Source organism: Agelaius tricolor, unplaced genomic scaffold (assembly GCF_023055355.1).
Source record: "Agelaius tricolor isolate 1412-34295 unplaced genomic scaffold, bAgeTri1.0.p SCAF_1, whole genome shotgun sequence".
In the NCBI taxonomy this organism is placed as follows: domain Eukaryota; kingdom Metazoa; phylum Chordata; class Aves; order Passeriformes; family Icteridae; genus Agelaius; species Agelaius tricolor.
In genome coordinates, this window is record NW_027269261.1 from 112744877 (window position 1) to 112766268 (window position 21392).

General features: G+C 48.6%; 2 protein-coding genes across 3 annotated transcripts in view; both read right to left on the reverse strand.

Annotated features, from left to right (window-relative positions):
- Nucleotides 1–625: 625 nt before the first annotated feature.
- Nucleotides 626–18046, reverse strand: LOC139587524 (serine protease 55-like). Its single transcript, XM_071421981.1, is given in 7 exon segments — nucleotides 626–913; nucleotides 12050–12210; nucleotides 15121–15368; nucleotides 16506–16695; nucleotides 17559–17768; nucleotides 17771–17819; nucleotides 17939–18046. Coding segments are annotated over 7 exon segments (1254 nt in total).
- A 1749-nt stretch (nucleotides 18047–19795) lies between these two features.
- The window catches only part of MSRA (methionine sulfoxide reductase A), a 238205-nt gene continuing 236608 nt past the window's right edge, over nucleotides 19796–21392 (reverse strand). For both annotated transcript variants that reach the window (XM_071447791.1, XM_071447801.1), the window contains exon 6: nucleotides 19796–20617. In XM_071447791.1, coding sequence (XP_071303892.1) covers nucleotides 20453–20617 — 165 coding nt within the window. In that variant the 3' untranslated portion in view covers nucleotides 19796–20452. The remainder of the gene's footprint in view (nucleotides 20618–21392) is intronic.

A 21392-nucleotide genomic window follows, 5' to 3' on the forward strand; every position in this document is an offset into this window, starting at 1 on the left:
CCTTCCACTATCCCAGATTCCTCCAAGGCCCATCCAGCCTGGCCTTGGACACTTCCAGGGATCCAGGGGCAGCCACAGCTTCTCTGGCACCCTCAGTGGTTCTGTCCCAGAAGTTTGACAGCACCTGAGGAGGGGCTGAGCTCTATGTGGGTGCTCTTAGTAAAAATAAAATTAGTTAAAACCAGACTAAAATAAATTAGTCCAGCTAAATCTGTAAGATTCAAAAGCCCAGAGGTATCCTACAGCAGCTAATGATAATGAGTGAGTGAATCTCTTCCTCTGGGTTTCAACTTTCCAAGGGGATCGGCACCTTCAGATACCATATCTCCACTTAGCAAACAACTGAGTCCAGTGTGACCCAGCAGTGTGGAATATCTGTGTTTTCCAGAGAATTATGGCCCTTCTTGCCCAAATCCTGCCTCCTTCATTTCATTTCATTTCATTTCATTTCATTTCATTTCATTTCATTTCATTTCATTCCATTTCTCCACCCTCTGCCTCCCTCCCTGTCTCATCGTGACATCTCCTGTTGGTCCCTGTGTCCATGTCAGGGACATAGAGCAGGTTGGCCTCAGAAAAAAAGAATGAAGCAGCAGTTCTGACTTTTATTTTCAAAAACCTCCTCTCAGGGTAATTTTATTGCTATTAAAAAGATGAATAAAAGGAGACAATACCCCAGAAACACCACCTGTGTTCCAGCCCTGGAACGAGCAACCCTGACGTGTGTTCCACTGTCCACACCCTCAGTGAAGAAAGGTTTTCCCCTTATGGCTGTTTCCTTCTCAATCCACTCCTGGTAGCTGAAAACAGGTGTCAAAATCCTGTGGTTTGGGTTTCCTCCACTGACGATGCCGACCTGGAACCACTTCATGGTGTCCCAGTAGCTGCAGACCAGAGGTCCCCCGCTGTCCACCTGTGGCAGAAGCAGGAATGTTACAGCTGGATCCAACCTCAGGTCCCTCAGAGCAGCCTGAGTGGGAAATTCAATCTCTGTCCCAGGTTTGTGAGGATTTGGGGAGGGGGAAAAAGGGAATTTGGATTCAAAATCTGGCAGCTCAGCCCTGAGATCCTGCAGAATAAATAGATACAGGAGGCAAGAGGAAGAGATCAGTCCCAAGCTCTGGCTCAGTGCACTGAGTCCCTGTCATTCCCAGCCTTTCCCACATGCTCCTGTGGCCCCAGGAGGACACCTGAGACCTGTCAGCAAGAGACACCATCCCAGAGAGAAAAGGAACATTTGCTGTGACTGCTCACTCAGTCCTTGTCTCCTGTGCAAAGCTGCTGCTGGAGGTGCTGGGTACCTTCCACTGTGAATTTTGGGGGCTGGCAGCCAGAAACTGGGCAGCAGATGAACAATAATCCTGACAAATCCCTCTTGAAGCCACAGTCACTTCCCTGAAAACTTTCCTGCTGCTGCAAGGACCACTCACCCAGCGTGGGCAAGGCTTCAAATGCAGGTTGCAGCCACCTCAAAATGAGGAATATTCTCCTGGTGGCTGCTGTAGCTGGAGCACCCAGAGCACATCCAGCTCTGGAATCTCTGGACACAAACCCAGGGAGAAGAGAAAGCAGCACAAAATCCACCCAAGGCAGTGGCAACACTTTTCTGAGGAAAGGCTGTGTGAGAGCTGGGGGTGCTCACCTGGAGAAGAGAAGGATCCAGGGAAAGCTCAGAGCCCCTTCCAGAGCCTAAAGGGGCTCCAGGAGAGCTGGAGAGGGACTGGGGACAAGGGATGGAGGGACAGGACACAGGGAATGGCTTCCCACTGCCAGAGGGCAGGGTTAGGTGGGATATTGGGAAGGAATTGTTCCCTGTGAGGGTGGTGAGGCCCTGGCACAGGGTGCCCACAGAAGCTGTGGCTGCCCCTGGATCCCTGGAAGTGTCCAAGCTGGACAGGGCTTGGAGCTTGGATAGTGGAAGGTACTAGGAGATTTTTAAGATCCTTCCAAGCCAAACCAGTCCGGGATTCCAGGACATCTTTAGTGCTGTTCAGTCCCTGCTATAAAAAAATTTCCTTCCACAGTGGGCTTGAATCTTTTTTTCTACCTTTTCTGACCAGCACTCGTGGTAAACAAATTCAATACAAATCCATTTCCTAAGACAGCAAACTTTACTGGGAAATGTTGTCCTTCTCTGTTTGCACGCTACTTTGGGAAACATCTTTGTCATTAATGGATGAAACCCCTTCTGCCAGCAGCTACCCTGAGCTAACACACATTAATTAACAAGCAAGGAAGGGGTTGAAGTTCCCTGTGCAGCTCATCAGCACTCGCTGAAGTTTATGGCTGAATTCCCACTCCAGTAGCTGGAGGGCTCTGGTCATTAATATTCTTATATTTTCTTTTTTTTTTCCTTTTTTCTTTCAGTTCAGTATTCATTCAGGAGTTAAAAATTAAGATAAATGCAGAGGAAATGTTTGTAGAATCACAGAATATCCTGAGCTGGAAGGGACTAACAAAGACCAGAGATTTAGGCTGGAAAAGACCTTTCAGATTATTGAGTCCAAACTCATAAAATCAACACTGTTTGTTGTTATTATAGCCACATCCTTGTATCTCAAGCAGTGCTGCTGGACCCTCTTCAGACTCAGCATCTAAAAGAGGTTTCCCGACCCCATTTCAGCCAAGAATTCCCGTGAAAACCACAGAGGTGACCTTGGAGCCGCTCCTTGGCAGTGGCATCCCGTTGGGATCAATGAGCATCCACACAAGATTCGATTCCCGGGGATTTCACTGCGGATACCCTCGGGGCAGGAATGGGCTAAGGCATTATCCTGGAGGCGAGAGGAAGGCGCTGGGAGCCTCCCACACCGGGATAAGCAGCGGAGTCTGGAGAGCGGGACCCCGGGATGCTCCGCTCCAGTTTTTCCCAGCAGCACAAAAAAAAAAAAAAAAAAAAAAAAAAGGAGTATTTCAGTACCGGTCGAGCTCTTGCACAGATCACTTTCAGCTCCAGTTTGGAGGCTGTTCACACTCGTAAAGTATCTTCCTTCCCGGAGCAGCAGTGAATTCCTGATGCCCTGTGACTGTCCCCGCGGGAATTGTCGCATCGCGGCAGGGCAGGGATGCGGACTGGAGGCAGAGCCAGAGATCCCCATTTAAACCCTGCTTCCCTCTCAAACCAGATCTGCTCTTCCCTTCTTTTCCTCTTTAACCACGTCCGTTCGGTTCCCTGCCCGGCTGGTGGGGAAATGGGGATGTTTGGGGGATCGGTGATTTAAATCTTGGGCAGGGAAGGAGTTCAGGAATGCTCTGAGCAGCCCAGGCAGCAGCTGCAAATCCATTTCCCTAATCCACGAGCCCTGGCACCCAAATCCTGATCTCTTTCCACATGGGCTGCGCTGCTCTGCTTCCTGGGTGCTATTTCTCACATGCCATTTCTCTTAACTTCAGCTATTTTACATGAGGACTTTATCACAAGATGGGCCAAATCATCCTCTCCGTATGATAACCTCACATAATTACAGCAGCCTGGATGAATCAAGAGCCTGGTTTTTATAGGACTAAAGATGGAGAGGATAAACTCAGTCCTCGGGCACTTCTAAATATCCCTGTATCCACCTTAAGCCTTCAGGAATGCCGGCCCAAGGTTTTCCATCCTTGTGTAGGAGAGGGTGTGGGAGGAGCGAGTTTTTGAGTGCTGGGACAATTATCTCAGCTCTGTGATGCTTCCAGTAATGCTAATTTAATGAACGCTCAGGTTAATGACTCTGAGGATCGAAGAATTATTAAAGGCTGCTTTTTCAGGCTCCTGCATCCTGGTGCTGAAACAATCTGGTCAGCAGCACACACCAGATACCTGCTCCTGCCTTTCCCTCTAAGTGCCAAGTTTCTGGATGGGAAAAACCAAACTAAAAATAGCAGCTTTGCTTCTGTTTCATGTTTCTTGTCATCTCGAAGATGACTGAAAAGCAAATGCAACAAATCAGATCTGGTGCTGAATTTCTGCCTTAAACATGTTAATCCTCCCATTAGGAGAGGTGAAAGCAATGATACATTCACTGATAAATAGCTGTGGGTTGTATAAAATCTGTCACTGCCTAACGAGGTGCTTTGTTCACTGAGCTGACCAAAAATTTCATCTTTTTCACTGCGGCCAAAACCTTTTTTTTTTTTTTTGTGTGAGCATCAGGAGCCTTTCTGCTGCCTTTAGTGGGCTTTGGATCAAAAGTGTAATCTCTCTTTTACATTGGTATTTGCGTCTGCAGCACAGCCATTGATCAGAACAAACATGTTCAGCCACATAAATCTTCCGAGGTGGGAGAAGCTCTGAGGGTGGGAGAACAACTCATCTGATCCTCATTAGGTGGATGCACAATTTGGATGCACAAGTCATTGCTGCTTTCATTTTCATGTTGGTGAGCTCTGTGCAAATTGGAGATAATCAGCAAGGGAATAACAACACTGGGAATAACAGCAGTGCCCATCAGAGCTGCCCTGGCTGCTGGAGGCAGAATGTCATTTGCCCAGATGTTCCCAGCTGTCTCTAAAGTGGGAGGAAGGAGGTTGTGGCCACGTTAATGTGCAGGTATCAGAAAGGCAGCAGGTAATGCAGGGCAGCTGGACTCCTCTCACACAAACCCTTTGAGAACCTTCAGCTCCTCTGTCCCTCCATCCCCTGGCTGGAAAATGGGAGAAGATGACCCAAATTCACCCAGTGTGATGTCAGCAAGGCCATTAGTGACTGCAGTGGCACAGACAGAGCAGATGCCTCTGGCCAAAGCCCTGTGGCCCAGACTCCTGTCTCTGGCTGTCAAGTGCTCAGGGGAGGAGGAGGAACAGGACCAGTATTTACAGAGTTGTATTTACATCCCAGTGGTTAATGGCCTCAGAGAGATCTTCATCCAGGAAATTGCCTAATTGGTTTTTTGAATCCATTTATCCCTTAAGGATAAATACCCACAACATCCTGGTCAGCAACTCCCGTAGTTTAATTATCGGATGGAAGAAAAAACACTTCCTTCTCTCTGTTTTAGGTCTGCTGCCTGATAAGGCCATCTGACACCCCTCCTTCATGTGCTTGGAGCAGCAGTGACACGAGGACAGCTCTTGACTCCTCTCCATGCTGCCCATGAGGCTGGAAATGTGTCACATCCCCGTCAGACATCTTTCCTGCAAGCCTCAGAGTCTTGCTCTGCTATTCCCTGTGCTGCCAGGAGCTCTTCCATGTCCCTGTTCACTCTTCCTGTTCCACTTCCCTCTTCTTCTGAAATTACCACTCCTTTCTCAGATGGAATGGACAGGAATCACACACAGGGAGGCTCCCGGGAGTAGTGCCCTGGCACAACACATTTGCTTTGCCACTTATTCCCATCCTAACAATTCCTAATGCTCTCATTGCCCTTTTGACCTCCCCAGAGCCTCAAGCTGATGTTTTTGAAGGACTAGCCATAGTTCTTCTGACATGGTAATAGCTAAATTAGAGCCTATTATGGCCAGTGTACAGCTGGAATTGCTTCTCCATATATCCATTACTTTTTCTTTATCAATGATGAGCTGCAGCTGCTGTTTTAACCCCCACTCACTCAGAATAATGGGACCTGCTGCACCTCTGCACAGCCACCTTTCACTTTGACCCCTTTGAAAAATGCTGTGGCATTGGCCAACTTGGTCATCTTGGCATTTGCCCTCCTGGAACATCAAAATTCCTTGCATGGATGCCAACAAAACTATCCCTGTAAGTTCTTTCTCTGTTCAAATCCCTTCCGCTTCATGACAGCTCAGTTTCTCCATGAACCCTTGCTGAGGAATCTCCTTGCAAGAGTTTTGGGAATCTCAGAACATGTTAGATGGTTGAACCACCCTCTTCCACAGGGCTGGCAACTCCTTTAAAGAATTTAGATGTGCCTGTGAGTCACAGCTTCCCCTCAGAGCTGTCATTGAATGAGAAATGGCTCCTCTGAGTCATCACAGCCATTCCCCACTCCCAGGGCAAGCTGGGATTTTGTGTTCAGCTGGATCCAGAGGAGCTCTGCTCCCCACCAGGCACACAAAGCCAAGCTGGACTCCCAAACAGCTTCAGTCTGAGGGAGTAAAATCTACAACCCAGAGGAAGAAAGCACAAGAGACGCCCAACATCATCCTCCTCATCATCCCAGGGTCTTGCACTGGGAATTAATTTCTCACAGATTAAAGAATGAAACCATCAGAGCCTGCCTGTGCTCACTTGTCTGCCCACACCATAAAATGATAAAGTGATGAAAGCCCTAAAAACTCATGGAAAACTGTTCTGATTCTTGTGAGCTGCACATCAAAGGACCCTTCAGAAGAAAACTGAAGGGACTGCAAATGCAGAAACACCTCTCCACTGCTTTGTTCTGAGGCTTCCCACGACACCTTCCTGCTTAAAGCAATCTGTTCCTTTAGGGAAAAGAAACACCTCATGGTGGTAGCAATAGTTCAGTGATGGGAAATCCATGACAAGGGTGGGGAGTGGATTACTCTCTTCCATAGGAAAAAAAGGAAACAGCCTCAAATTGCACTACAGGAGGTTTACATTTAATATTATGAAATATTCCTTCAGTGAAAGGGTTGTCCAGCCCTGGTACATCTGCCCAGGGTAGTGGTGGAGTCACCAACCCTGGAAATGTTCAGAAAACAATTGGATGTGGCACCTGGAGACATGGTTTTGTGGTGGCTTTGGCAGTGCTGGGGGAGTGGTTGGACTCAATGATCTCAGAGGGATTTTCCAATCTCAGCGATTCTGTGATTCTATTTTTAAGGTAAGATACAATAATAAAGTACTTTTATGCAGTTTGGAATAACTTTGGAGTGAAATGTGGATAGTTTTGCCTCCTGGCCCTAGGGAACATTTGGCTGATAGGCAGATGTTCCAGATTGCAAGGCAAGATATATTCTATCACCATCTGTATGGCAGCTGTCTTTTGTCAAGTGGGCAGCTTGCCTTATCTCTTCCAAAATCACTCCTCCCTCTGGGGAGACATCTGCTGATAAGAGGCTGTTGAATGTCACTGCATGACTGATAAGAACTACAGCATCCCATTGGGAGATGTGAGCCCAGAGGGAGGAGCCAAGCATTCCTACCTGGATATAATCTGGAGGTTCTGGAATACCAACACAAATGTTTCACTGGATTCCCCAGAGGAACAGCAGCTGCCTCTTTCTTCCACTGGATCTTCAGAGGAAGCCTACACCCTGTTCTACAGGATCCCTGCTCCAGCAGAACCGCACCTGACACTGCAGGAGGGCTGCAGCCACATTTCCAATGGGACTGCTACCAACACCCTGACCAACAGGGTGTCAGGTTGGGTTCTGACTCTGGCAGTGTTGTTCTAGTTTACTGCATTGTTATTTTTATAATTTTATTTTCTTCCCTATTAAAGAACTGTTATTTCCTGCCCCCATTTTTTTTGCCTGGGAGCCCCTTAATTTTAAAATTTATAGCAATTCAGAGGGATGGGAGGGTTTACATTCTCCATTTCAGGGGAGGCTCCTGCCTTCCTTAGCAGACTCCTGTCTTTTCAAACTGAGACAGCAGAAGGACCTCAGAGCTCCTGTGGATGCTCCCCATCCCTACAGACTGCAGCCAGACCATAATTTAACCACCTCTGTTCAGGTGTTTCGAGCAGCTTCAGGGACTGACCACACTATCCTGGTTTGTGCTCTTCTCCTTGAATCCATGACAACTGCCTATAAAAACACAGTTTTTGCTGGATTTTGCTGGATAAAAACACAGATTTGCTGGATCCTTTCCTTCAGAAAATTCTATTTCACAAGTCTTTCTTGGCAGTTTTGGGGCCATGTTCGGACCAGCAAAAGGAGGCAAGACCTTGTGAAAGGATGCCAGAGCTTTTCCAGTGCCAGTGTCAGGCTCCCATTGCAGTCACTGGAGCAAAGGTTGAGGTGGGAGCAATGGGATACTGGGGGATATCCTGGGGTGTCTAATAGAGAATTAAATGTAAACAACTGTCCTGCCTTGGAGCCAAGTGCCCCTCTCTGAGCTAAACCCCTTCAGCTGGATTTCAGTTCATGGGGAGCAATAAACACACACAAAGGGCTTGATGTCATTTTAACACAGATGCTTGAATCAACCTCAGTGATTCCCATCACCAGGGGATTTTTTTTTCTCCCTTTTGATGGAAAGGTGGTTCTGTAGATGCTGATGTTTATAAAATAGACATTTGTGAAATGGCTGGAAAACCCCATCCAGGTTTGCACAAAAACTGCTGCTTTTGCTCCAGCTCTGTGGGGTGAGAGCCTTGAGCATCCCAGAGGCTGTAAATGGCATTTTCAGAGATGGGACAAGGGGAAATGGCTTTAACCTGAAAGAAATCAGGGTTAGATGGGATATTGGGAAGGAATTCTTCCCTGTGAGGGTGGTGAGGCTCTGGCACAGGGTGCCCAGAGAAGCTGTGGCTGCCCCTGGATCACTGAAAATGTCCAAGGTCGGGCTGGACAGGGCTTGGAGCAACCTAGGATAGAGGAAGGTTGGAACCAGATGATCTTTAAGGCCCCTTTAAACCCCAACCACTGTGTGATTTATGGCCAAAATCCCCCCTGCTGCAGGCTGTAGGAGGGGGTGGATACCTGCAGCCCAGGACTCACCTGAGCTGGAACCACCCCACCGCTCCTGGGGGTCACAGAGCAATTCCTGCAATTCCCTGGAATCAGAGCAGGGCCTGGCCCCCCTTCATGTGCTGCTGAACTGTAGGTGACCTGTGACTCCAGCTGAACACACTTTGTCCTAATCACCACATCAGAGCTCCCCCCACAGCCCCTCTGAACTATAATTGGGCCATTTACTGAATTTTGCCTGGGCAGGGAAGGCACTGAAGGAGGCATTTGCTTTGTGAGCCCCTTATACTCTAATTTTTGTTCAAGTTACCATTGCATCAGAGCCTAACAAAAGATGCTTAAGAAAGCAAGGAATGAGACATCAATTGTGGTTCATGGGGTCACGGAAGAAATGTAGCACACAGAAAAATAATACATAGGCCATCTCCAGTGTCTGTTCTTCAGCACTTGTACCCCCTGAACATCCATTAATGTTAATGTTTATGACTAAATAGAACTATAAGTCAATTACAGCTCCTGGTAGTGTTAATTCCCAGCCAATCCATATATTTGTCTGCAGAACTGCCAGGGAATTGCGATAGAATAGATTTTTCTTTTTAAGGGAATGGATTCTTATTTTTAGGTACAAATACTTGGGAGCTCTGCTATTCAATCTCCTTGAGTTATTGGAGGAACATGGTCAGTTATCCACAAATTAGGCTGGTCTGGTATGAGGGCAGCTGGTGAAATGTCTGAGTCTTTTTATTCTTGGCTTTTCTATTCATGGGGTGGCCTCAAGCTGCACCAGGGGAGGTTCAGGTTGGACATCAGGAGGAATTTCTTCCACTATCCCAGGTTGCTCCAAGCCCTGTCCAGCCTGGCCTTGGACAATTCCAGGGATGGATCAGCCACAGCTTCACCTGTGCCAGGGCCTCACCACCCTCACAGGGAAGAATTCCTTCCTAATATCCCATCTAAGTATGTCTTCTTCTGGTTTAAAACCTTTGTCCTGTCACTGTCCCTGTGTGAAAAGTTGTTCCCTCCATCACAGTTCACAGATTTGGATCCTGATGTGGATCATGTGGACTTACAACCTCGAGTCCAGCAACTTCCCTGCCTTAGCCTGGCTCTGGACATGAAAGCATGGATCCTGATCCTCAGCAAATCCCAGGAAATGTTAATACCAGGCTTTTATCTCCTCTGTGTCCGGACTTCCTTGGGCTGCAGCTACTGGAGCCAACTCAGCATCTCCAGGGTTTGTTCCCTGACCAGGAATCTCTGCCTTGCCAGAGCTTTTAATCCTTCCTGGCCTCTCCTCAGGGACTTGTGGGTGGCTCCTGATCCATGCAAGGGCTGAGCCTGGAGGTCCCTCAGGAGACAGCTGGATGGAGCAGACCAATGCCATGCCTAGGGCTGCTCTGTCTCCATGACAGAGATGAGGATGTGAAGGATTTGGGCATTTTGAAATCTGGCCTCACTCTCATCTGACACAAACCCTGCAACCCTTAGAGGCAATCCTTACACTGTCCACAGTGCAGATGCATTGTCCAGGTCTGTCCCTCACTCCAAGAGGGACACTGAGGGGCTGGAGCTTGTCCAGGGAAGGGAATGGAGCTGGGAAAGGGACTGGAGCACCAGGAGGGGCTGAGGGAGCTGGGAAAGGGGCTCAGCCTGCAGAAAAGGAGGCTCAGGGGGGCCCTTGTGGTTCTGCACAACTCCTGACAGGAGGGGACAGCCAGGGGGGTTGGGCTCTGCTCCAAGACAAGACAAGGCAAACCAGCCTCAAGCTGTGCCAGGGGAGGTTTACATTGGATACTGGAAAAAATTTCTTCCCTGCAAGGGTGGGGCTGCCCAGGGAGGTTTGGAGTCCCCATCCCTGGAGGTGTCCAAGAAAGGACTGGATGTGGCACTCAGTGCTCTGGGCTGGGGACAAGGTGGGGATTGGTCACAGGATGGACTCAGTGATCCTGGAGGGCTTTTCCAACCTAAAGAATTCTGGGATTCTGCCCAGTGGTCCCTGCTGCAGAAGAAGCATCAGGTTCAGCCCTGTCCTGTCCCAGGCCATGACAGGGACAAGCCACAGGGTTGCTGACCCAGACTGGTGAGGTCAAAATGTGTCCCCCATGGCTTTATTCAGGACTTCTCAGAAATCCAGGAAACCATCCAGCAGCAAAACACTTCCCCTCCAGCAAATCAGCAAAATCTGGTGGCAAGTCCTGTCATTGTTTCATCCCTGAAAAGTACAACTTCTGTCCTCAGCTCTGGTTTTGTCCTGTTCCCTTTATTCCAGTTTACAAAGCATTCCTGCCTGGTCAAGATCCCACTAAAATCAGAGAGATGCTGAATTCTGAGTTTTTTCACCCATGCAAAGGACATGTGCTTCCACTGCATGGAAGTCTCACATTCCTACTTCATTCCTCAGAAAACTCTGACAGGATTGTGGATCTAAATAGCTGCTTCATCGGCTTTCTGAGTCCAGGAGATTAATTTTTCTGGGAACAAGCGCTCCTGCTATTTCACCAGCATCATTCACCCACAGAACTTCAGGCTAGGCTGGGCTGGGCAGTGCATCCTTTAATCATGTTAATGTTATCCTCTGGCAGGTTTCTTTCTAAGATTTTTTGATTTAATTTAATGGGGGTGAAAGTCACTCCTTGGATGGTTTCAGAGGCAGATGCACTCTGGCTAATCACAAAATCATTTTGCAAAGGAAACTTTCCCTCAGAGTCCCATGGTCCTGGTGCCCCCAGCCTGTGCCTAAAGGTCGGGGGATCTCTCTCTGTCCTGGGTGCTGGTTTAGTTCCTCCAATGAGTAATTCCTACAGGATGGAGATGCCCAACCATGTGTCTCCCCATCCAGACCCCTCCAAGCCCGTGGACATGTATAAAATACACCTGGATGGGTCATGGAGCAACCTGGGATAGTGGAAGATGTCCCTGTCCGTGGCAGGGGGGTGGAACTGGGTGAGATTTAAAGCTCTGTCCAACCCAAACCATCTGTGATTCCTAAAAAAAACCATTTCCCAGTAGAGGAGGGAAATCTCAGTCTGGAACCAGAGGCTGCAGGAGAGCCCAGTCCTTGCCAGTCTCACAGGAGAGGGGTTGGAATTTGGGTGCCATGAAAGACAAGGTGAATTTTTGGCTTCCAGACTTCATTTGACACCAGGACAGTGATCCTGGGGGTGGAATGTGCTGTGAGGGCACAAGCTGTGAGCGAGTTTTGCCTCATTTGGGTGTTTGTGTCAGCTCCCTGATATCAAATACTGCTCAGACTGTAATTTAGGTTTGAAAAGTCCCTCATTCTCTGCCACCAGCACACTGCCACAAGATGTGACTCATTCAGGCACCCACAGACCGGCCAAGCACATTTGGGTCAGAGCCAAGACCTCATCTGAGAAATGTTTCTTATTTAAATTAAATAAGAATACCCTCAGATTAAACTTCCCTCCCAATTATTTTGCCTTGAAGCTCCTGGACAACCATTCCTGCCTCCTTTCATGGTGTAACCTGAAGCAGACCAGGATGGTCCCTTTACCTGGCAGCCTCTTCCTCCTCCTCCACCTCCTCCTCCTCCTCCTCCTCCTTCTCCTTGCTCTGTCTCAGCACACATAATGCCCCCCACGAGGTGTGGGATGTGCTCCAGGCATTTCTCCCTGCTGATCAGCTTCACCCTTGTTTTCTGCAGCACAGGGGATGCTGCAGCAAATGAAAAGAGAAGGATCAACAAAGCTGCTGGAGATTTCCCTTGGGAACAACCTCAGCTGGATTTCTAAAGCATCTCAGGGCAATGGGGTCTCTGGGCAGAACTGTAGGGTTTGGGGTCACAGGGGTTCCCCAAGTGTTGGCAATGATGAGATTGTGCTCCTGAATTTCTCACAGAAGCACAGAATGGTTTGGGTGGAAAAAGACCTTAAGGATCATCCAGTGCCACCCCTGCCACGTGCAGGGACACCTTCCACTATCCCAGGGTGCTCCAAGCTCTGTTCAGCCTGGCCTTGGACACTGCCAGAGATGCCAGACTACTGGGAAACCCCCAAAGGGATGGATTTTCCTGCTGGGGGTCACAGTGACCGTCTGAGATGAGCTGTCCTGCACACCTGGGGTTCCTCACTCATGGTTTTTTGGGAATTCAGTCTGAGGGGCTTTTCATGGCATCTTGTGCAAGCCCCTGCAGATCAAAGTCCACTGAGCTTTCCCCAGAATTCTAATCTTAGAATCATAGAACCATGGAATAATTTACATTGGAAACAACCTTTGAATCATTCAGTCCAACCATTCCCCCAGCACTGCCAAGGCCACCTCTGACCCATGTCCCCAAATGCCACGTCCACATGGCTTTGAAATTCCTCCAGATGTGGAGACTCCACCACTGCTCAGGGCAGCTGTTCCAATGCCCAACAACTCTTCCAGGGAGGAATTTTTTTCCTAATATCCAATCTAAACATTGTTTTCCCCAGGGAGGACTGCAAGGCCACACCTCGCCCAGCTGTATCTTCACAAAGTGACACAAAGGAAATATCTGCTTTATTCTTCCCTTGGGTTGGGAATACAGAAATCACAGCTGGCACCTGCAAGTGACAGAAAGACTGAAAAATGCGCTGGGCTACTTGGAAAGCCCAATTATTTCACCCACGTTTCTCTCCAAAGAGAATCTGAGACTGAAGGATAAAACTGAGACCTTCAGATTGTTTGGAACTCACTCCTTGTTTCATATTTCGCTGTGCCAAATCCTCCCAGAACCTGCAGGAAACTGACACTCAATGACAAGACTCAAAAGATGGAAAGTTGTCACATCCCTTTTCCAGCTAAGATGGAAGTGCCCAAAGATGAAAATGCTTTGGTGAAGGAATCTCCAGGAGGGTGAAGCTCTCCTGTTATGGAGAGAAGCTGGGAGTGTTCACCTGGAGAAGAAAAAGCACTGGGAAGACTTTAAAGCTTCTTCCAGAGCCTACAGGAGGTCCAGGAGAGCTGGAAAGGGTTTTGGGACATGGGATGGAGGGACAGGACACAGGGAATGGCTTCCCACTGCCAGAGGGCAGGGATAGATGGGATATTGGGAAGGAATTTTTGGCTGTGAGGGTGGTGAGGCCCTGGCACAGGGTGCCCAGAGAAGCTGTGGCTGTCCCTGGATCCCTGGAATTGTCCAAGGCCAGGCTGGATAAGGCTTGGAGCAACCTGGGATAGTGGGAAGTGTCCCTGCCCATGGCAGTGGGTGGCACTGGATGAATTTAAAGGTCCCTTTCAGCTCTAAACCATTCCATGATTCCATGATCCTATGGATCAAGTTCAATGCTATGTAACTACTCAACAGAAAACAGGAACATGTTACCTTGGTGAAGTGGGAGAGCTTCAAAACTATGAGAGTGTTGTGTGTTACTGTTGAGTGAGGAAAATGAAGCTTAAGAAGGCAAATGCAGAGTTTCATGGGAAAAAAACAAACAAACAAACCAGCAATTGGAGCAGAATAGCAAGGACTCAATGGGATGTTCACTTACTGCATCCTTGAGCTCCAAGGCACCCCCCTGCCCTCCCAGTCCTGATTAATTCTTCCAGTAATGAATCAGCTCATTGGCTAATTAGTGACATTTGTTCAGGGCAGACATTTTGGGTCACACTCAGTGCTGGAACTGCTTTCATTAGGGCCTAAATGAGATCAATTAGCAGCAGCGATCTGCAGTCCTAAACGAGTGAAGGAAGGAGTGGCCAGAACCAATAAGTCAATCCAGCTCATAGAGGCATTAAGCCAAGACAGCCCCAGACCTTCATTTCCTTTAGTCCAGACCATTTTAGACCCAGCCTAACTGGGTGATTCATAGAATATCCCAAGCCGAAGTTACTCACAAGGATCCTACAAGGTGAAAAGTGTTCAAGACCCAGCTGGATGGGGCTCTGAGTAACCTGGGACAGTGGAAGGTTTCCCTGCCCCTGGCAGGGGGTTGGACTAAGATGAGCTTTAAGGTCCCTTCCAGCCATAATAATCCCATGATTCTGTGCTAATTTACCCACCAGGGTGAAGCTTGCCCTCATCTGGCTGCCAAAATGAGGTCCAAAGTTTGGATGTGGTGCCAAAATGAGGTCCAAAGTTTGGATGTGGTGCCAAAATAGGTCCCAGATTTTGCTCTGGGGGTCTGTTGGTGTCTGGTTCTTGCCCTGAACAGGGTGGATGTGCAGAGGCTGGGGGGGTTTGGATGCATAAACCATCTTGGCATCTTCAGTGTCATGCTTTCTATAAGCTACAAGAACGTAAAGTTTGGTGGGTGATTGGTCGATGATTTATCATCATGGTTTGTATTTTTGTTTGGTTTTTTGGGGAGGGTAGTTCTGGGATTAATTCTATGTCTGTTTGGGAGTGGTTGTAGAGTGATGATAATGGTTGATTGTTGTTTTTGATATTAGGAAATACAGAGGAAGGTTAATTGAAAGTGTATTGATGACAAGTGATTTGGACAATGTAGGGGTATATGGTTTAATTATTCGACAAAAAAAAAAAAAGTCAAGATAAAAAAAGGTGGGGAGTGAAACTTTGATCTGGGAAACCCCTCATGGGAGAGGACAGCCACAAACCCCATCTTCCATCAGCAAATGCATGTCCCCCCAGCACCTCACCTGCACTTGTGCTCTCCCAGCCAGAAGCCCAGCAGTGCTGCCAGGTGTCCCTGTCACACACGAAGGGCAGGCAGACGGGAATCTTCTCCGTGCTGAACTCGATGGGGCTGCTGAGCAGGATCAGGGCAATGTCATTTTGCAGGCTGGTTCTGTTGAACTCCTCGTGCAGGATCAGGCTGTCTGGGTTGCACTCTTCCAGAGGGAGGCTGAGGTTAACTCCCCCCACTGCCACCGTCAGATCTGGTGGCCTTAAAAACAAAACAGGGCACGGAGAACATGAAGGATTTGGGTTGTGAAGGTTGGTGGCTCCTCCCCAGAGCAGGGCACGATGGTGGCTTAGGCAGCTCAGCTGTAAATATCCAAGGAATTTACCCTCACTCCTAGGAAGGGATGGTTTCCAGGGCAGAGGGGTGCAGAGGTAGAATGTGAGTGAATGTTATAAATAACCCAGCCTGTACCAAACAGATGGAATGGTGTGGATCTTTTGGATCTCTGTGCCCTGAGCTGGCTGCTCAGACCCTGCTGTCCCCAGCCAGCTGCTCCAGGCTGTGCTGCCACAGGTCATTTGTCACCAAGCAGTCTCAGCTGCCACATTTTGGAGGGGACTCACAGAGGGCTGGACTCTGCCCCTGGACACTGCATGGAGTTGATTTACCCAGAATTTGGTGTTTTAAGCTCAAAGTCTCCATGAGGTAAAGGTGTTTGGTATGTGAAAGCAAAGGTAATTTGGGGGATACAATGAGCCAGAAATGGAATACACCACCTTTTACAAGGTGCTGGAACAAGTGCACAAGATGTGCTATCAGAATAGCATCAACAAGTGCACAAGATGTGCTATCAGAATAGCATCAGGGCCATTTATCCAAGGCTGCTCAGGCCATCCCTCAAAGTACTGAGGGATGAACCCAACCACACCCCTCAAAGTATTCCCCTTCTGCTTGAACCCAACCGCATCTCCAGAAGTCAAAGCTCTGGGGACACCAGGAAATTAATTAACCCAAGAAACTCAAAAAGTCCAAAGGCATTGGAAATGGTTATGCAGATTTCTGCACATTTCTGTGTTCCCCCAGAGGAGACAGCCCCTGCTTTCAGGGCTCAGTCACACAAGTGGTGGCACAGGAGGAGATGCACAACCTGCACCCACCAGGAGGAATGCCATCCCCACAGATGGTGGCACAGGAGGAGATGCTCATCCTGCACCCACCAGGAGGAATGCCATCCCCACAGATGGTGGCACAGGAGGAGATGCACAACCTGCACCCACCAGGAGGAATGCCATCCCCACAAATGGTGGCACAGGAGGAGATGCTCATCCTGCACCCACCAGGAGGAATGCCATCCCCCTCCCCATGCCTGGGCTGCCCTCCCACCCCTGGAGCACTCACAGCTCATCTGCAAAGCAGTGGGCTGCAGTCAAAATCCACAGGGCACTGATGATGGTGCCTCCACAGATGTGCTTCCCATGGCTCTGGATGCTCACGTGCCACGGGAATTCCCCGGGGGTGACGTCTGTCCCTGTCCCAATCCTCTTGCCAGTGCCCTGGAAGGACTCATAGGATGGTCGGAGGCCACAGCCTGGGTACAAAAAGGGACATTTTGGACACATTCAGCAGTGTCACAGCCTGTGCTGGACAGGGGCAGGGACATCCCTGAGCACTGAAATAGAAATATCCATGGAATCAGAGGAACAGAGAGGTTGGGGCTGGAAAAATAATTTTTCCAATTCCATTCCAGCTCTAATTTACACCAGACCAAGTTGATCCAAGTCTCATCCAACCTGGCCTTGGACAATTCCAGGGATCCAGGGGCAGCCACAGCTTCTCTGGGCAACCACAGCCAGGTCCTCCCCACCCTTACAGCCAAAAATTCCTTCCCAATATCCCATCTGTCCCTGCCCTCTGGCAGTGGGAAGCCATTCCCTGTGTCCTGTCTGTCCATCCCTTGTCCCCAGTCCCTCTCCAGCTTTCCTGAAGCCCCTTTAGGCTCTGGAAGGGGCTCTGAGCTCTCCCTGGATCCTTCTCTTCTCCAGGTGAGCACCCCCAGCTCTCCCAGCCTGGCTCCAGAGCAGAGGGGCTCCAGCCCTTGGAGCATCTCTGTGGGTTCCTCTGGTCTCTCTCCAGCAGCTCCACGTCCTTCTGCTGTTGGAGCCCAGGGCTGGGGCAGCTCTGCAGGTGGGGTCTCAGCAGAGTAAAGGGTGAGAATGCCCTCCCTGGATCTGTTATTTGATCCCTCCCAAAGAGACATCCCTGTCACCTCCCCAAACCTAAACTCTGCCAAGCACTGCCCAGGAATTTGGGGTGGGAGGGACCATTGACCATGTCCCATAGGCAGGTGGGATAAAATCCTTGTTTAGGGGGTGGAAGGTGCATCAGGCTGCAGCACAGGCCACACGTTTATTCCCTCAGTAGAAGGAATGAGCCCAGACCCATTTCACTTACCCACATTTAAATATTCTGCAGCTCTTCTGTGCTGAGAATGCTGAGAAACAAAACCTGCCTGGACACTGCTGGTCAGGGAAGCCAAACAGGAGAGGGTGAGGAGCAGCATCTCAATCCAGCCTGGTCCAACACTCTCCCAGAGCTCTCAGAGCAGTGATGCCTCTGCAGATGCCTCAGGACATGGCCTGCATTCCATGTCAACACAACCCAGGTGACATCACAGCACCCGCTCCTTCCTGGGGGTGCAGCACTTGGATGCTCCTTCCCAAGGCAAAAGGGTCACTGAGGGCAAGCTCAGGGATTTCCAAAAGGTTTGTGGTTTCCTCTGGCTCTCACAGGGACAGGGCAAAGTGGAATTCCTGTCTGTATCCTGGGCTAACCTCACAGGGTATGGCAATGGAGGATTTCATGAGCTGGGTGCTACAGCCTTTGCTGGATCTTGAACCGTCTTTGAAGACCTCAGGAGCTCTATCAGCTTTCAGCTTCATCTCCAAAGCCTATCGTCACTTTAATTTTCTCATTTCCTGATAATTTTCTCAGTTAGACCATGCCTGGGGTATTGACTTGAATGTACTTAAACAGGAGAGTTGCTCCATCCCTGGAAATGTTCCAGGCCAGGTTGGACAGGGCTTGGAGCAAATTGGGATAGTGGAAAGTGTCCCTGCCCGTGGCAGGAGGTGGGACTGGATGATCTTTAAGGTCCCTTCCCACCCAAACCATCCTGGGATTCTGTGTTTGTAGGAAAAAGCAGCTCTGTCAAAGGACAATTTTCAGAGTGCCCCATCAAAACCCTCAAATCAAAATCAAATCAAGGATGCCAGTAAATAATTCTGTGGTACCAAAATATTTTGGTGTGGGCCAGTTGTAGTACCAATGGAGCCATTATGCTGATTTTTAGACCAAGACATCATTTCTATCAGGACAGGACTCAAAAAAAAAAAAAAACCTCAGCCAGGCTCAGACTTGAGGATATCTATAATAAAAGTTTTTCCCAAAGACTTACCAGCTTGTTCCAAAATAATAACTACAGCACAGAGTGGGAGGAGAGGGAGGAGAAGGGAAGGGAACCGGGAGACATTTCATGAGCCCCCAGATGATTCAGCACCTGAAATGCTTTGCCTTGGAGCACATCAGGAATTATCCCACTGGAGTGTGGATTTCACAGAGGCTGACAATGCATAGGATGAGGGTAAGACTTTATTTCCCTCTCTTTTTTGCTGCTCTGTCACTTCATGCCAAGGAAACGAGACACAAGTGCTGGTTTACTTGGCTGTGAGCACTGAAAAAACTCCATGGCAGGGCAGGTTAGGGACAGAATCAGTTACCACAGAAACCAAAATTCTGAGTGTGCTGTGGACACATTTTGGGGCATCTCCAGGAAGAGCCTAATGGGGCAGTCCTGCCTGAGGCAGCTCCTGTAAGCCTGGCCCAGGTGCAATCTGCCAAGAGGACACATTTCCTCTGGGTTTTGAGACTGGGATGAGCTCAGCATCAGCTGAGGAGCACGAGGGAAGATGGGGAGCTGATTTTTCTGGCACAGATTTACTCCCCATCTTTGGAAACAGTGGGCAGGGCTGCAGCACTGGATTTACAACCCCAAGCACTGACTTTGTGGGGAGCATTGTCAGTTGTCTCCAAGCTTGGAGCACGATCTGCTCTGCTGTGTGGGTACAGAAGATGTTCAGGGAGCTGTTTTGGGCCTTTTTGAGCTTTAAAGCTGAGCTGGTGAGCAGGAAACATCAAACCAAGCTGTGGAGAGCAGTGCCATGGAGAAGGAGGTGCTGTGGATTTGTGTCTCTGAGTGCCACCCTATGTCCCCCAAAACTGGCTCACTCCTTGAGCTCTGGACCCACAGGATCCCATTTCCACATGGGATAAACTGTGCATCCCTGCATCCTTTGTCTGCAGCTCTGAGTCTGCACTCTGAGATCCCCATGAATAAACCCAAAAATTGATTTTTTTCCCCTTTCTGGCTGGCCTGCTATTTTGACTGCACATTCACTGGAGGCTGCCCCAAGTTACCTTTCCCATGAGTCTGCTCTTGGTGGGGGCTCCCCAAGTTATTAAAGAATAAATAATTAATCATAGGGACAATTCCACTCCTCTGTACTGTCATGACTGATGATACAGATTTAAACACCCTGGTGTTTAATTAGAGAGCTGCAGCATTTTATAATATTTGATAATTTTCTTTTAGATCTACCCAGATATCCACTTGGAACACATCACAGAGAACATTGTTCTTTTCTTATTCTGCCATTTATTGCAGAGCAGGACACAAAACTGATTTCTTTTTGTGTTTATTCACTTATTGGAACTGTCAAAAAGAAGCATCACATGACAATTTTATTTTTTATGGCTAAAATAATTTCATAAAATAGGCACTACAGGTGGTACTAAATGCTGTGAAAGTGGAGTTGTGGTGGGAGAATCACTGATCTGATCAATTCATCATTCCCAAAGACATCAAATTCCAGGGCTGTGACAGGTAAGGAACCCAACCACATATCCAGAAGTCAAAGCTCTGGGAACACCAGGAAATTAATTAACCCAAGAAAATCAAAAAGTCCAAAGGCATTGGAAATGCAAAGCAGCTACGGATGCAACCACCTCCTAATTCACCCTTTTAACAGCATTTCAAGCCAAACTTCAGAAGTTTGGAGCTCTTTCCACCTCTCCAGATGACAAGGAAACCCTGGGAGATGCACAGAGCAAGAATGGGAGCAATTCCTGCCTCTACTTTGGCTTTTGAAAACTTATAATTATGGAAAGCCTCCCCAGCAGATTCCCAAATCTTTATCCACAGATGCTGCAGGAACATCCACCAGGGTTCCTGGTCTTTTTTTTTTCCCAAGCTCCCTACAATGAAGAGGAGGTGGTGGAGCAAGCACAGGCTATTTCCTGATGCCCATGGGGCAGGACACCCCCGTCCCTCCCAGGCCACAGTACCCTCCAGGGTTCTTGCTGAGGTACTGCTGGTGATATTCCTCGGCATAATAAAACTCAGGAGCCTCCCGGATCTCCGTGGTGATGGGGCCAAAGCCTTCCTCCTTCAGCACCTGTCAGGAAAGACCACGGAAAGCCATTAGTGGTTTGCTGTGAACGACCTTGGGATTCCTCCCTGAAGGAGCCACAGGCGTCTCTCAGTGCTCACATTCCCAGCTCATCCCTGAAAGCTTTTCATCCCTCCCTGCTCTCGTGGTGCTCTGCTTTGCTGTGGGCACAGAGAGGGAGGGAGCCATCGTCCCCTTTTAATGGCTCATTTGTTTAATCTGCCACGGCCACGCTTTTATTCTCTTTATTAACCCAGGCAGTGATGTGGAGCCATCAATGAAAGTGGAAAACAAAGGGAGAACACGCTGGGATCCACCCTGGGAAGCCGCAGTGTCCAGGAACCTTCCCTGGAAAGTGCCTTGGCTTCAAAATCCACCCCCAATGTCCTTGTCCAAGAAGAATTTCTGGGTGAAATTTCATCCCCAAGGATGTCCTTGAGAAATCAGAGCATTTGGGCTTTTTTATTTTTTTTGTGCAGAGTCACTGCAAACTCATTCTTCAAAGAGAAAAGTTCCATATTGACCAGAAAGTTTTAAGTTTTAAGGCAAATTATGGCTCATTTTGGAAAGATTTGCCAGTGCCGTGGACCAGGAGCAATAACCACTTGGCAGGAAAAGACAGAATGTGGGTGGGGATTTTAAATTAGACTTTAATTGCTTTCTGATATCCCCTAGCTGAATTTGAAACTCCTGAGAGGTTTCTGACAGAGGGAATTTCTTTTTAAGATGAATTGCTGTGACATTTTCCCCATTACATTGTCCTTTCCTAAAGAAACTGGTA